General features: G+C 41.7%; 1 protein-coding gene across 1 annotated transcript; it reads left to right on the top strand.

Moving 5' to 3' along the window:
- Positions 1–70: 70 nt before the first annotated feature.
- LOC131690023 (irregular chiasm C-roughest protein-like) lies at positions 71–12705 on the top strand. Its single transcript, XM_058975465.1, has 4 exons — positions 71–225; positions 9735–9775; positions 11967–12320; positions 12396–12705. The coding sequence occupies exons 2-4, from the start codon at positions 9751–9753 to the stop codon at positions 12434–12436; spliced, it is 420 nt and encodes a 139-aa protein (XP_058831448.1). The 5' UTR covers positions 71–225; positions 9735–9750; the 3' UTR covers positions 12437–12705.
- The last annotated feature ends 275 nt before the right edge of the window (positions 12706–12980 follow it).

Below are 12980 nucleotides of genomic sequence, written 5' to 3'. Positions count from 1 at the left end.
GATGATTCATTTTCGCGCATGCGTATCGTCACGGTCAAAAGCTCTTCTCGTGGAACGTGTTCTGCTTTTTTTTTGTTTTGACACAGTTTCCTCTCGGTCTGAAACAATTGATCTTCCGTCCGAAGAAGTTTGCAGTTTCCCACTGAATTGTCTTGGTTGGTTTGTTTGCTTAGTTGATTGATAGAAAAGTTTTGAATCATATAATTTTGTGTGATTTAGTTTCTGGTAAGTATTTGGGTTCCGACGCAAATATAGTGACTATGCTATTAGAACTGATTACTAGTACGGTAATGTAAGTAATGTTGAAAACTGAAAGCCTAACAAATTGATATCCCTGATGATTTTTGTACCGCAAAGTATTGTGATTATTAGCCGTATTGCTAAGGATATTAGTACGTAGAACTAGAACGGGTTTAGAATAGGTTTGTAGATCAGCTGGAATAAATAAACAATGATATTTATGCTTATCTTATGCGGTGTAGGACAGAATATGCTTGTATCTGTAATCAGTTCGTTTTACTCGAAGATAAAAAAAACACCTTTCAGCACTACTTGCATTTATCCAATCCGTTTCAGTACCGTGCACGGACAAGCGTGAATGCTCGCATATGATGTATATGAAAAAAAAAATTGGTATCTGAGCACGGTGCAACACCGTCACTGAATGGATCAGAATGGTGTGAATTTAGCTTTATATGTTGAGCTTGAAAGCACAGACAAACAAGCATAGTAATTTTACAAAATTGTTAGGTATAATCGAATTTGTAAATCTAAATCATAATTTTCGCAGCAACAGTACAGTAGTTTTACAATAGTTTTTATTGACGTCTGATGTAATGCTATGATGCAGAGACAAATGTGAATCATTTGGCGATATTTTTAACTTTTGGTTTAAATCTGACACTTTGAAAGTTTCCTCTTCTGGAGAATGGTAACATTTGGCAATGCGGCTTTGGCTCTCTGCCAGCATAGTCAAGGTTTCGTAGCCGTAGCCGTGGTCTGATGAGCGTTTTGTAGATGGCACCATTGACAGTTTTTAGTGCTTGCAGACCGCTACCAGGTAGTGATCCCAATCTATGTTCGTACTGCGGTAGGTATGAATATGTGTGACGTCGGAGAGGAACTTTCCGTTGATTAGAACGTGGTCGTCATGGATCTCAGTTCGTTGATCAGGTGGCCTTGCCTTTGCAGAGCAATGATAGTTGATGATGTTGTGGTTGAAGAAACGGCCTATGATCCTCGCGCTGATTGAATGCCATTTGATCACGTTTTGGCGTATCTTGCCCAGCACTTTAAACTCGGTTCCAGCTTCTTTGCTGTGCTAGCGCTCAGGTAGCATATTATTTGGTTGCTCATACGGTAGCCCCGAATTGGGCATTAATTAATTGGTAGTGATCGAATTCATTTGGGAATAGAAGAAAATGCAGCATTCGTTTGCCATTTCAAATGACATCTCCTATCCAGCTTTGTATGTGGCAGCCCACATGGTTTTGTTCGTACAGTGGTGTAGTAAGTAAATTTGGGAGGGGGGGGGGGGGGGGGGCTGGGTATGTGTATTTTGTGTGTATATGTAAGTTTTTTAAAGAACAGAAAAAATGTTCAAAAATACCCTAAGCAGAAAAATAATACAAAAACCAACAACTCAGGAAACGTTTTTGGGCAGCCACCCGACCTGCTATAACGACTACTCATGCACGGAACCTGATTCCTCCCCGGGAATTCCTTACGGCATTACTTTGTGGAAAGATTTTTTATGTGCACAACACACCCACACCAATCCAATTATTAAGTAGTTAGTTCATTCAGTAGGGTTACAGCACCCTTCCTCGGCACACATCCAGCTTTCGACCCTCCACACAACGTGGCAATTTCTGTATGGTAGGAGAAAGCTAGCTTTGGGTCGAGAATTAGTGCTACTCCCCTACGAGAACAATCTGGGCGGCAAACTTCAGGTTGTCTAATTTACTGAGCCCTTGTTCCATTTAACACCACTTCCTCGTCGAGCTCATGACTTGTTCGCGAACTACTTTGTCTAGTCCCCGACGATGAACTGAGCATACTCCGATGGCGAATTCTCCGACTAGAAAAGTTCCTGCGAAACCGAGCCAACCAGCTAGGTGTCGATGTCAGTTCGGTGATTTCGGTAGAGCAAGGCTGGTACCCCGACGATTTGCGATTGGTGGTGTCTCATCTCGGTCTACTCAGTCTGGTCCCCGGCGGTGATTCTTGTTTACACCGAGTTCCCCGGTGAAAGAAGCTCTCCTGATACCGATTCTTCTTAGGTTTTCGGTATATTGAACTTGGGCCGACTGGTGGGGTGCCGTGGTCGGCCAGGCGATTCCGGATGGAATGTGGCGTTCGGTTCGCTGGCGCTCCAGCGGCGCAAATCCGGTGCGTTGCTGTCTATTCGACTAGTCCCCGGCGCTCGCTATTCATCACGCCATTTCCATTGTAAGGCGGACATGATCTGCATCATCATTCTGTTGACCGCGTTCCACGTGTTTACGTCGTTTGTCATTTTTATAGACAATATTATCCGGGTTGATATGCCGTTCGTCCGTTTCAGGCATCTCCCTATACGTCGCTCGAACCACGGATATTCGAAGAGCACATGCTCCAGTGTTTTCTCGAAGTTCTCACACTCCGATGTGTGCCCGAACCGCTGAACACTCCGTTACGTGCGCGAACCGCTGAAGATACTTCCAGAAGCAATCGTGACCCGACAGAAGCTGTGTCAGGTGTAAGTGTACTTCTCCGTGCTTTCTATTGACCCACGTCGACAGGTTTGAGATGAATCGGTAGAACCACCTTCCCTTCTCCGTATTGTCTCATTCCTGCAGCCACCTCGCCATTGAATCGATTCTCACCGTCTTTCTCACGTTTCTGGTGTTTCTCCTATTGTAGCACTCGATATCCTCCGCCAGGATGATGCAGATGGTGATCATCTCGGCGATAACGCATACTGCCTCCGACGATTTTGTTATGTACGACCATCATGCGGAACGTTCAGTTCAGCTTTTCGCGGTTCCACTTGGTTTTCAGCGGCGCACCACAGGCAGGAACCTCACAGCGTAGTATCGATGACGGAACACTAGATAGCAGACGACTCGTGCTGCTACTCAGACCGCCAACGTTTGGCATGATCCTCGCTATTGCGTTCGTTGCCTTCGCCGAGTTTTCGAATGCGTGGTCGACGTAGTTGTTGAAGCTGAACCGGTTGTCGATTATCACTCTCATTTGTTTCAGTGCACGCTTCGTTGCAATAACGTGCCCTCCCACTTCTTGGTCTTCGTCCGCTTTGCTGCTGCTGACCAACAACACCTCCATCTTGTGGTAAGCTATTTGCAGCTTGATCCCGTTCATCCGGTTTTCGATCGCGTCTATTGTTTTCGTTACCCACACCTCCACTTTGTTAAGTGTCTCACCCATCACCGTTAGTGATACGTCGTCGGCGAAACCCACGATTTTCATTTCCGTTCCAAAGAGTTGGACCTAGCATGGAGCCCGGAGGACCCCCCCCCCGCTGTGACCTTCGTTCGTCTCATACAGCAGCACTCTGCTCTGGAAGTATCTCTTCAGCATAGATAGTAGGGGACCCTCATTCTGTGCAGTGGCAATAGTTTCCCAGCTGGCTCTGTTAAAGATATGCTTCACATCTATCGTGACTACAGCGCAGTATCGATCTCCTCTTCACTTCAGTTTAGATGCCTTCTCAGCACCCTCGAGCACTGTCCGAATAGCATCCACTATCGATGCTCCTTTGCGGAATCCGAATTGCATCTTGGGTAGTGAATGCTCACCCTCCGTGCATTTTGTCGGTCTGTTAAGGATAGTTCTTCCAGGAGTTTGCGGAATGTATCCAGCAAACATATATGGCTATACGAGGCCAGATCGCTCAAGGTGACTTCCCTGGCTTTGGCAACAACATCAAATTCTGTATCCTCCACATTTTGGAGAAGGTTTTTTCATTTAGACACTTCTGCAGCACCATCCTGAATATGTCCGGGTATGCCAGGATTGCGGCTTTCAGCACCACGTTTAGTATTCCATCCGGACCGGGGGCTTTTTTGATCCCAGTCGCTTCGATGCTTCTGTGAGCTTATTGTTAGTCATTTACCCATCATCCGCATTTGCTCCTTCTTCTTTCGTCAGTAAGCTGGACATCTGCGTGGATTCAGTTTTCGCGGTATTGTGGCGTCACAAGACGGAGCAATCCTTGTTAGATCAACCGATCCGCTGTTCGGCCGAAGTACCTTAACCAAGAGGTCTATGTTGAAGGCTTTTGTTTTCCATTTTCGCTTGCGGGTCGTCCTACTCCGTGCTGCAGCAGGGTTCCGTGGGTCGATATGGTATCGAATCGCCTGGTGGCTGCTAAGGGTAAACTTTTCACATACTCTCCAGTCCACGTTCGCCGTCTGTAAAGGACTCCAGAATGTGATGATGATGCAGAATGTGATGAATGTTGATGATAGACCCCTTTCCGTCCCTCCATAATGTGCTAACGGAACCCTCATTGCACAATCGTACGCCTAAGTTCACTTGAGCTTCCTGCAGGATTGACCCTCGTGTGTTGGTTACTCTAATACTTCACGCCACGCCCGGACATTGAAATGACTACCAGCTTTCGGCCAATCAAATGTTCGGTTACTTGCTCCAGCATTATGCTGAAATGCTCCACTGTCCACCTTGGAGGTGCATAACAGCTGCACACGTAGACAGCGTTGATTTTGGCAATAGCGGAGTCTTTTGTCCACAAGTTTTATGCAGTTAACTCGGAGCCTCGCTTCATACATCCACATAGTTCCCGAGATTTCTCTCATTCCGGCATTCTCTCCATATATTACGCTATATAACGGGTGTTAATAAATAAATGTTAATAAAAATGAGAATTTTTTCAGTCATATAGTTAAAAACAATAAAAAAAATATATTCTTTATTAAAAACATAATGCTTATTCTGCAAAAAAAAACGTCAATGAATATTGGAGAAGGGGCCCTGGTCAGCCGTACGACGCAACTTAGTCGCGATGGTCTCACTAGAGCGCTGGACGGCATTGATGTCCATCTTCCGGATACAATTCCGGATCCTGGTGGTCAATTGCTTCGTATCTTTGGCCCGCCAATTATTTTTGTACACTACGGCACTGAGTGAGCCGAATAAATCCTCAATTGGACGGCATTGGGGCAAGTTGCTCGGGTTCCTTTCTTTCGGCACGGTATCTTTTTCTACTCTAGATACTCCAGCGTCTTCTTGGCGCAATGGGAAGACACCTTTCCCAGCCCGAAGACGTACTGCCCATCCGCATGATGCTCCTTTAAGAACGGCAGAATAATTTTGTCAAGACACTCCTTATACACTTGTTCATTGATGATCAGACCGCTCGGCTTGAATCATGGCATTTAAATCCCTCTGTCTGATATGACGATGTACAGCATTCTTTCAAATTTATGCTCAAACTTAATTTTTACTTCGGGGGGTATGGTCGACTTGTCGCTGGAATAGTAACTGTCATTTACTGGAATGTGGGTCTTCGAGAGCGAAAAGTAACTTTCGTCATCCAACACGAACGACGTCCCGCAGTAGTTCTTCGTCACCACCGGCACTGCGATTTCACGATCGCTATCTGCTCGTCCTTGTACTAGGGGGACCGAGTTTTCTTCCTCCAGATGATGTCCTCCATCTTGAGCGTTCGGTGAATCAAGGTATGTTAGAAGTGAAATTTTTGACCTACGTCACGCAAACTCCTTCCGTCCTTATTGTCGAACAGCTTTTTCAATACTTCCTTCTTCTGCCTCGTCATTATCTTCGCCAGATGGCCGTTACCGGCCTTCCGCTTCACGCTCAAAGATGTCAGGATCCGGCAAACTGTACTCACGGGCACGATTTCGTCTCGAAAAGAATCTCTATTGAACTGACAGCACCCGAGCGAAAAGAAACATGCCACCCATTTCTAGGGAGTCCAGAGAGCAATTCTCTTGGAGAGAAAAAAATTTACGCTCTTTACTTTAATTAGGCAATCCATTAGACGTTTGTTTGACAATTCAGCGGTGGGTTCTGTCAACAAGTCTACTCCTGCGAACAGAAAAACTCGTCCGACAAACAACTTTGTTTGTTCGACTCGTTTGATGTTGGATCGAATCAACGATATTGTCGGACGTCGCACCCCTCGGAGTAACGTCAGAATAAGTAAACAAGAATAAATCAGCTGATCAGAAACGTCTCATGAATTGTCTAATTACAGAAAGGTATTGCAATCATTCTCTTTTTTTTAAGAAACACCCGTTAGCTCCCAGTTTTGTCACGATACACGTAAGCCATTTACCTCCTCGGGTCGTCGCGATCTACCCGGTGTAGTTCTCGGCGGTGGACCTAGTCTCTACAACGAGCCAACTGGTAAAAAACATCTCTGTTAACATCGTAGTGTTGGAGGGGAATTATGCTCACTACACTGGTCTACACCCAGGGCTTTATTTGTACTCACCACGGAACTCATCCACTTCGGGAACTGCTGGAAACTGGACTATCAATCGCTGCTGCAACCAAGGTGGTCAACTGAAAGATAAAGCAATATTTTAATAGGCTCAAAAGCGGAAGCCGCGAATGCTCTTTCAGTGGCAAGAATGACTTCTTTTTGAGTCCGGAGGACGATTCAAAATAGTGGTGTTATTGTACGGACAATGTTACACGAGAAAATATACAGCTGAAACCAAGTTTTAATTTATACATACAATTTATGAATATACCCTATCTACTCTTACTACTACGTGATTACTACTTGCGGGTTTTTGTGTTGGTGCAGGTTTCATAGGTTTCGGTAAAGACAGCTGCCGTGAACAGCTGAGACGAATTCCGGTAGATCTGGGTGCGTTGGTGGCAGGAAAAGGTCCGGAAGTTTCAAGGCGACACATCTGCCGACCTAGTACTGGCCTGAAGCCTCAACAACGGCGACGATATCTCAATGAAATTGTGTTCCAAAATGGCGGTGGACTTTGCAGCGCGTCAAAGTTGGGGTTCTTCGCAAGGACTCTCGGTTCTCCGAATCTGTTCGTTTTGTGGTTTGATGTCAATAGCGTGCTTCCAGTGAATGAATTCTTCGGAAATAAAAAGGCCCGCTGGGGACTTTTTTGACTTACTTTTAGCTCGTATGTGTTTCTTGATTTTTGTGGTTTTCTTCGTCTGTGACACGTAACATATATATCAGCACATTAACTTTTAATGTACTCTAACTGTATATTATATAACGAGAAAAACCACACGCACTTCTAACTACCTCGAAAATCGAGAACCGAAAGGACGGTCGCTGAGCTTAACACAACTCGGATGTTACCAAAAACCTCAATTTTTGCGATATCATCGGAACTGACATTTAAATTGTCAAAACCTTAGCAGCCCTTCCAATGGCTGCGACAGCGATGGATGGTATGTTGGGCGACGTTATGCTCACACCGTTGTGATGAGACACCTGTCTCAGATGACAACCTGGAGTTGGAAGGCCACCACGCACACATTTTGATGTTGTACACAGAGTAGGAGTTAGGCATTAGGAGCGGGAATAAGAAAGTCTAGCGGCACTTATCAGTTTGGCAAAGTCAATAAACAACTATCGTAACCGGATGTTACAGTAGCAAAGAGTTGCAATTTTTAATGATTAAAAAGGAACTATCCAAATAACAATAAGCCTTAGCCATTGCACAATATTGGCAATACATTTGCACTAATGTTGCAACCAACCTCTCAATTAGCATCATAAATGCAAACATGTGCAGCCGAAATTTAGCATGTATGTTTCACATATGGATCTAGTGGTATTATATAGCGAATATAAAGCCGATATAATGCTATTTAATTGCTGTGGGTTTATTCGTTACGCAACTTTTCTTGAAAATTGTAATCGGCATATTTCATTGGATTCGAACATATGTAACATAGCCTAGATAGCAAAAGCAGTATACTTGCCATGAAGAACGAGCCAAGGAACCTCTGTTCGAGACTTCCTAAAGGATATTTTCATAAAACATTATTCATATCGTGTAAGAACGAAATTCCATTAGTGTTATTTAATTCAATTCAATCATTTGAGGTAGTAAATTATAGTTCTAAACAGTATTTTTAATATTTTTATTTTTGTTTGTCAAACTGAAAGAAAAACATAAGAGTGCTGGAAAAATATTGTGGAAAATGACGATTTTCTAATAGCATAAGTAGTACCAATATCAGGCATTCAAATGTTATACTTATTCATTGGCGCTGTATAATATTAGTAATGCATAGCTGTCAATCTCTGCACAGTAATAGCACCCTATTTCGCCTGTTTTGGCATAATATCAGCATGATATCAAAATATAGGGCTTAACAGCTTTGTAAGACTGCAGGTCTAAAGCAGATATTGGGCTGCACTATAATGCTCATTGGTTCTTGGGATAGCAAGTTTTTGAGCGGCACTCACTTTCAGGAATGGCTGTTCGGACCGAAACGTCAACGTGCAATGCCCAACTAAAATCGGTTTTACCGATATATTAGCCGCAATCTAACATTTCTAGTTGGCGATTTGATAGATTACGTTTTTTTTTTTAAAACGAAAATCGAACTTTTTCGACGCCAGCGAGTACTGGGGTTATCCCCATAATCAACTTCGATGGCTAATTGCAAAAAAAAATAAAAATCCCTTTCAAATTTCTCAAATGCAGCACACATGGATTTCTAAGAATAGTTGAAAAATGCAAAAAAGTTTCGGAAAAAGTAGGTTACTACTAAAGAGACTAGAATAACAAAGTGACGCCATCCTAATTCAGTGAAAACAATTTAACTAGCAACCAGGCTACAGGTCACAGGCAACACTGCAAATGTGCAAGCCTCACCAAACTTGTTTGTTGTTATTCCGTTTGTTTCTTCTAACCAATATAAAAATCCGATGCGACTGCTGGTCTGCTGAGTTCCTCGACCAGCTAAAACATAGTTATATCCGCAGGAATCGTATTTTGCAGCAGCAAAACCATATTAGGCCAAAATTTATTATTTGCATCATTTGGTATTCGTTACCCTCATGCTGAATTTCGTGCTCTCATAAAACCAAGCCCTTTTATCTTTAGCGTTTCTAAACACGATGGTATTGTAACAAATTTGGTTTGAGGATATAATTTTTATCTTTAAAATCTTTAGTAATTTTAATGAATTGCATAACAATACTTCCTTAAAAACAATGCCACATAATGCTAAACATTTACGATTGACAACTCTCTTGTTCGTTTGGAATGACATTGACAGTAAAATTGGGATTCTAAACGGAACATGGCGTCTCTTTGTTATTCTAGTCTCTTTAGTTACTACCTTTTAGACGCCAGCCTTTCACAGAGAGTATAGGGAAAGAGAAGAATACTGTTAAGCCAAAAAAATATTATTGAGCAGACCAATTGAGCAAAGTAAACAACATTACTCATGCTTCGTTTGAAGGAGATACGTATTTTACATTAATCAAAATAGAACCATAGGTCAAATTTAGTCAAATCGTAATGGTAAGGTGCATGTTAGGGTATATTTATTAATGAAAAATAGTTTTAGCATTCATTCATCTATTCGATTTACAAAATCAATCCAACGATCACGATACGATACGTTTTCATAATATAAGTGGTTCGATGAATCATTTCAAATTTGTTGTATTTTTTGCAGGATTGCATAAATATTTTACAGTGCTTCCAGGAATGAAAACTAATATTCTTATCCTAAAATTTTAGGGATCACTTCTTACTGATGTACTGGCAATCTGCAGTTGTAGGTAAGTATGGAAGGATCATGGATGTAGACTGTTTTTTCACGTTGGTAAATCTTCTTATCTATGCGATATCTTTTAACTTATAACGATACATAACCTGGAATCAACCAGTTGCTTTAGGTGTTCATGCAACTTGTGTGATTGTTTGGATTTGTAGTTCTACGCTTGCTAAATTTGTTTCTGATGCACACTTAATTCGAAATTGCAGTTGCAGACTTTTACACACATTTCAAATGCTAGCTAAAAACGTTTGATATCTGTGGTACTATTAAACTATTGTAAACCAATGCAAACAGTACTAGCGTTTGAAATTGTTGGACGGTATTTTGTAACTAAATCCAATTTTACTACACAGAGTATAACGGACATATTCCAATTATAAATTAATCAATAATTGCGAATAAAATTATTATAATTATAAATTAGTCAGTTATTGTCTCTGGAACATCTTTGAACATCCATCTTGAACCAAATAAATATAACTAGTCTCCCTTTTTACTTCAAAGCGTTGGTTTATACACCCAAAATCCGACGGGTATGTTTTTATTATTTTCGGGTAAGATTCTATTGTCTTTTCGGTAACAGACCACGCAATTGCGCATTGCGGTATTAAACTCATATTCCCGTAAAGGTAGTAAACGGTGGAATGACGAATTTCAGTTGCTGTTCATGTATGCGCATCACACAATCAAACACTTTTTCAGTATGTGTCAACCTCGGCTCTGTTCGGATGTAGGTTAATTCGGTCGATTTCTATGATAGTATTAGTACCGAGTCAAACCAACCGGAATCCTGGCGGATCTCTGACCAAATTCAAGCTGGAATCTGCCCCAATATTGGCAGAAATCAACCAGAATTATGGATTTTTTACTGGGTAGGTTGGATAGTGGAATAAAAAGTTTAGGCGGTTTCCGGATCCGGCCTAGCTGCCAGATCCGAACCTCCCGCATCCAGACTAGTGCCCAGATCCGAACCAGTTCCCGGATCCGGACCAGTACCCGAATCCGGACCAATACCCGGATCTAGCCCATCCCCTTTTCCCCTTGCCAAGTCCGGACCTGAACCAGACCCAGACCTGGTGCTTAGATCCAGACAAGTGTCTGGATCCGGACCCTCGGTTCGGATACGTGGATCCAAACCACAGGTCTTGCTTCCCGAACATGTCGGGAAGGACTGTTCATGTTTTGTGCAGTCGCTACCTTGCTGTTAACGTCCGTGATAGAAAAGAAATTTCAATTTAACACCAGCCGAAATACCCCACCACTATTCCGAGTCGTTTTTTTCTGTCTGCTTTGAAGCTAGCCGTATGTGAGCCGATCTTCAAATACGGAATGTGTTGTGTAGAGAAAATCGAACCTCGTCTTTGTCCTCATAGTGTTCACTTCACTTGATGCGCAATACAATGACAAGCGAAGTGCTACACACTTCCAGACAATCCGACGCGATAATATTTATTGAATAAGAATTGATGAAACATGAGTGCGACGCAGAAAAGATTTGAATGTGTTGGTATTGCCGTTTGAGTATTTTTTTGTTGTGACCGTTTTAGCATGAAACGTCTTGCTATTAGAGCAATTTTTTCTTATTACCGTAAAGGTATTACGGCCGAGTTTTGGGTGTAGTAATTACAATTTTACTTGACATCGTTGAAGAGTAACCAAGTGTTGAGAGAGGGAGAGTTTAGTACATCCAAAACATTTTCCTAATGCAAAAAATGCAATACCGAGTTTCATTCATATTCATATTCATTAGAATCATACTATTTGTGGTTATACATCAAGTTTTTAAATTTCGAGAAAAATTTGAATTGCTGTATTTTTTTTAAAGTAATCAGACTTTTCTAGAAGTCTGTTTACATAAAAATACAGCGATTCACACTGTAAACTAGTTTTACTCGAAATCAATAAAATACCACTTAGGTGTGATTGGACACCAACTATATGTAATTTTATGATTATTCCATCTTTAATACATATGTAATTTTATGATTATTCCATCTTTAATACATAAAAATTCGCAAAAAAAACACTTGAAATTTCAAGTTTCATCTCCATTTGATTAAACCTTATAGATTACATATCTGTTTTACCCTATTTCTTTAATTATGACCAATAATCGTCAAAGCCCCATGATGCGAATTCATTCGAATTCCGGTTTATTGAATCTAAATTTATTTCCCCCTCCCCCTTTTCAGCATGTTCCTGCTGGACCATCCTGAGCGGTGTGGTTTCAGCGGAAATCCAACAGCAAGCATTCCGCATCACTCCGAACGATGTGGAAGCCCGCACCGGCGAGGAAGTGGTGCTCCGGTGCGAGGTGGAACACCTGGCCGGACGGGTCCAGTGGACTAAGGACGGATTTGCGCTAGGATTCGCCAATGACATCGTCGGCTACCCGCGGTTTTCACTAAATCAAAACCACAGCGCGGGAGTTTATAATCTCAGAATTACCAACACCTCACTGGACGACACTGCCAGCTACCAGTGCCAGGTTGGACCGGCGAAGCACAACCGCCCGATCCGGGCTGCGGCGAAGTTAACCATTCTCGGTAGGTGATGGGTTTTAGCTTGTTTGTAATTTTTTTTGAAATATGAACGATTTTGTTTTTTATTCTGATCATCAGGTTTAGGGAAGAGTCACCGAGGATTGCATCATCGGAATTGAATAACTAGTTTTATGGTCCGTCCGTGAAAGTCCAAATGTGAGATTGAGATCGGAGTCAAATTATCGTGGTAGTAGTGCTTTTCTCGAGTATTCGTTCTATTGAAGCCGCAATGCACGGAGAACGAGAGCCAACCGGAAAGTTCAGCATTACTTACATATCAACCTAATTGAAGAAGAAATGAAATACGCGTATTCACTATAAAATTCAATTAGATAAATATTTTGCGTGATCAATAGTGTAACGATGAAAAATAAATAATTATATTAAATATTTGGAAAAATTAATTTTTTCGATGAAATAAAATGTTATGAAAAATATCACTTACCTATAATTTACATCTCATTCAACGAAATTCCTCAAACAGAACAACAATAGGTTTCATGGAGCGGAACCCATGAAACTGTTTATGAGCAAAGTATTGTTATAGGCATTTAATTATTATAATTACTGCTCAGATAGAGCATGTCAAACATTATGTAAATGTAAATTAGGACTAAAGTCCCTACAATCAACGAGTTAGAAACTATAGCTTTATTTTAATGA

Source organism: Topomyia yanbarensis, chromosome 3 (genome assembly GCF_030247195.1).
Source record: "Topomyia yanbarensis strain Yona2022 chromosome 3, ASM3024719v1, whole genome shotgun sequence".
Taxonomy (NCBI): Eukaryota; Metazoa; Arthropoda; class Insecta; order Diptera; family Culicidae; genus Topomyia; species Topomyia yanbarensis.
Note: the sequence above shows the minus strand (reverse complement) of the source record. Positions and strands in the feature narration are given on the sequence as shown.